This window comes from Hyaena hyaena, unplaced genomic scaffold (genome assembly GCF_003009895.1).
Source record: "Hyaena hyaena isolate Hyena2069 unplaced genomic scaffold, ASM300989v1 scaffold_70, whole genome shotgun sequence".
Taxonomy (NCBI): Eukaryota; Metazoa; Chordata; class Mammalia; order Carnivora; family Hyaenidae; genus Hyaena; species Hyaena hyaena.
Window position 1 is genome coordinate 1,519,210 of NW_024080701.1, and position 3,754 is coordinate 1,522,963.

At 55.0% G+C, this 3,754-nt stretch overlaps 1 protein-coding gene across 1 annotated transcript; it reads right to left on the minus strand.

Annotated features, from left to right (window-relative positions):
• Positions 1-999: 999 nt before the first annotated feature.
• On the minus strand, positions 1,000-2,913 carry RHOV (ras homolog family member V). The gene is made up of 3 exons (XM_039232881.1): positions 2,691-2,913; positions 2,436-2,494; positions 1,000-2,269 (listed from the first exon to the last, which is right to left on the minus strand). The coding sequence occupies exons 1-3, from the start codon at positions 2,896-2,898 to the stop codon at positions 1,826-1,828; spliced, it is 711 nt and encodes a 236-aa protein (XP_039088812.1). The 5' UTR covers positions 2,899-2,913; the 3' UTR covers positions 1,000-1,825.
• Between the last annotated feature and the right edge of the window lie 841 nt (positions 2,914-3,754).

Consider the following 3,754-nt stretch of genomic DNA (forward strand, 5'->3'; position numbering starts at 1 on the left):
GCTCCACTTCCAGGGAATGTTCTCTAGATCCCTGTTCCTCTCCAAGTCATCAGCCAATAAATCCACACTCCACAGGATTTCTGGGACCAAACTGCTATTTAAATTACTGAAAACCGGCACCTTGACCTTCAGTCAGTCCTCATGTAGATTTTGAGTGACAAGACTGAAGACTAGGTTCAACCAACTTGACCCAGAAGTTTGCCAGTGGCTGAGGTTTAGGCTGTATGGAGTTCTGTCATACTCAGGCTCTAAGCCAAGTGACCCCCTACCTCAAGACCCTGGGGACAGTTAGAAGAATCAGGGGCGCCTGGGTGGCTCACTCAGTTAAGCATCCAACTTCGGCTCAGGTCATGATCTCTTGGTTCGTGGGTTCGAGCCCCGTGCCGGGCTCTGTGCTGACAGCTAGCTCAGAGCCTGGAGCCTGCTTCGGATTCTGTGACTTCCTCTCTCTCTGACCCTCCCCTGTTCACGATGTCTCTCTCTCTCTCTCAGAAATAAATAGAACATTAAAAAAAGAATTAAAAATAATTAAATAAAAAGAAGGATCAGAGCAGGAAGGTAAGAGGGAGGGCCTAGCACTGCCCAGAACCCCAGTGCTGAGCGAGGTGCTCTAGAAAGGAGGGGAAGAGGGGAGGGGCTCCACCCGCCTGGTGAGGTCATGGGAAAGCAGCTCTGGCGCTGACACCTGGGGAAACCCGTTCCTAGGCTGCTTCCCACGCTAGCTCTCCTGGGAACCAGCTAAGCTCCAAGCGGGGAGCCCCAGACCTGCCCCCCCACCCCAGTCCAGTTCCCATCACACTGTCTCATCTTGTCCAGCCCCCACCTCTCAGTCTAGCCTCAGTCCTTCAGTGCCCAACCCATCTATCCTGGCTGTTGGGCCTTGAAGAGGACTCTCGTAGAGCAATGGGCAGACAGCTCCAGGAAATGACACAGAGACAGCAGCTTCAGAAACTTAAGGCTTTATTTGCAGACTCTACTGCTCTACCTTCTAGGCTGTGGCCTTGGAGAAAGGGGCGACCCCAGCCCCTTCTTCCTTCAGGCTCTAGTTTGCAACTCCTCCCCCTCCTCTTGCTGGGCCTTGCCTCTCACTTCCTGCCCTGCTCCTGGCCCAGCCAGTTTGGGCAGTGCCTAGGGAGCCCTGAGACCCAGTTCTTCCCAGGGACCAGCAGCCCCGCCCACCGTGGCCCTGGGGCTGAGGGCAGCCCAGGTGTCAGCCTTGCTCCTCAGCTGCCCCACTTCTCTGCTCCCCTTGCTCTTTCTCCAAGCTTAGCCCTCTGACCTGCCTCGTCACCAGCCTCCCTCCAGTCCCAAGGCTCCAAGGCCTCACTTTCTGCTCCCTTTCAATCTCTCATTGACCTCTGTCTTACCCAGTCCATCCCAAACCTCTCTGTAACTTCTCCATCTTCCTGCTGTTGCCAGGCTCTTTCTCACCCCTATGCCAAGGAAGAGGTGGGGACCACCACAAGGGGTCCTAATTCCGCCAGGCTGACCTGAGGGCTCATGGTAAGAAACTGGGAACTGGATCCTAAACTGCTTAGCGGTGGATGACACTGTTAGGACCACCCCCACGAAAATCAAAGTGCTGGCATTTCTCTGTGATCCTTGACCACAGAAATCCAACTCAGAGCCTCGCCTCCTCCAGGCCCTGGGCCCATCCTTGCATATTACAGTGGGTAATTAGAGGCCCATGTCCTCACAGTGTTCAGATGGAACTAAGTCCCATGAGGAGGGCTGGTCCTGCCAGTATCCCCCTCAAAGGCCCCAGTACCCCAGTTTCCAGAAGTCTGTGGTCTTATGCCTACTACTCCCTAGCTGCTGTGGCTGTTCAAACAAAGCAAAAGAACTTCTTCCATCGGCAGCGCGAGAGGGTTCGCACACCTTTGGCGTTCAATTTCTTCTCCAGTCGGGCTTTGTGTTCAATGGCACTGAGAATAGCTGAGTCAAATACCTCCTTCAGGTTCTTCTGCGTCAAGGCAGAACACTCAAGGTAGCAGGAGGCCCGTATCTTCTCGGCTAGACCCTGAGCCTGGGGTTGGGGCACTGGGCCCTCCCGGCCCCCCTGGTCCAGCTGAATCAGTACATTGACATCGTCCCTCAGGTCGGCCTGGGTGCCTACCAGCAGCACGGGAGCTTGGGGGTTGTGAGTGCGGATCTCGGGCAGCCATTTCTCTGTGATGTTCTGGAAAGAGCTGGGCTGCACCACGCTGAAGCAGGCCAGGAAGACATCGGTATCCGGGTAGCAGAGGGAGCGAAGGCGGTCAAAATCTTCCTACGAGGGGAAGACCAGATTTTTAGTAAGATTATTCCCTGCCACAGGGAACAGTAATCTGCTTTTCACCTGGGGTTGCAGACCTGAGACTTCAAGGGCCCAAGACCTTCTCCATTTCCCAACCCACCTTCTCCCAGACCATTAGAGGCCGCTCCCAGCTTCTCACCTGTCCCGCTGTGTCCCAGAGCTCAATGCGCACCGGGGCTCCATCCACCAGGACTTGCACTGCAGGGTCAGAGAGGGAGAATACAAGTCAGGAAGGGCGCCTTGGGCCCCACCAGACCTCACCAGCGCCACCTCAGGGCCTGCTCCCTTCCCCCTCCCGGGAAGCTTCCTTGCCCTCCAGTCCCCGCGCCTGCCGCAGCCCCCGGGTGCACAACCCCACGCCCAGCCACGCGGCCGCCGGGGCCTTTGAACGTACCGGAGAAGGTGTCCAGCGCTGTGGGCCGGTAGCGCGCGGGGTACCCATTGCAGGTGTAGCTGACGATGAGGCTACTCTTGCCCACGGCGCCGTCGCCCACCAGCACGCACTTGATGCCCAGCTCCGGGGACGCGCTGCCCCGCCGCGGGGGAGGGGTCGGGGCCCGGAGCGGGGACGACTCGGCCTCGCTCAGCTCCCGCGGGGGCATGGCCCGCTCCGGGGACAGCCCGGGATCAGGCTCCGCTGCGCTCGGGAAAGCAAGTTCCACAGGGTGCCTCTGAGTCTCCCAAAGCCCGGCGCGCCGGCCAGCCGCTAACCCTGGGTATATGTGGGGGCTCCGCCCACTTCATCTGCATGTCCCGTGCGGCCCGGGACCCCGCCCACTCGCCATGCCCTGTCCCAGGCCTCGCGGGGCAGCGAACCCCATGAGGTCTGGCAAGAACATACCCCAGGAAGCAAGAGAGCCAAGCCGAAAACTGGCGCTCCGGGAATCACGCAGGTACAAGGACAAAGAATCGCCAAAATGAGGCAGATCTAAGTTATCTTGGCAGAGAAAAATATCCAGAATTTATTGTTAGGAGGAAGAAGCCAGTTGCAGAACACATAATACAACATGTTCAAATTAAAGCTTCGTTCAAATTAAAACAAAAACGTAGATATATGTTTGCACGAGTATAAAAGTCTGGATAATACTTTTCTTAATTAAAGAATGATGTTTAAAAATATACAGATCATGGGAGTGCCTGTCTGGTTCAGTCCCTGAAGCCCGAGACTGTTAATCTCAGAGTTGTAAATTCTAGCTCCACATTCCGTGTAGGAGATTACTTAAAAAATAAAATCTTAAAAGAATTAAAAAAAAAAATCTTAACAGAATAACAAAAGAAAACAAAACAAAAAAAACCCCAACCATACAGACCATGAAAAGCCAGAAGATAAACTCAAACAAGAACACACCAGACAGGAATTTACTGTTCTCTCAGGGAGAAACTTCCTTTAGATTGGGCTTGAAGGCAGGCTTTAAACATCTTCACTGGGCTCTGCTAAAGGAATTCAGGGTAATGGAG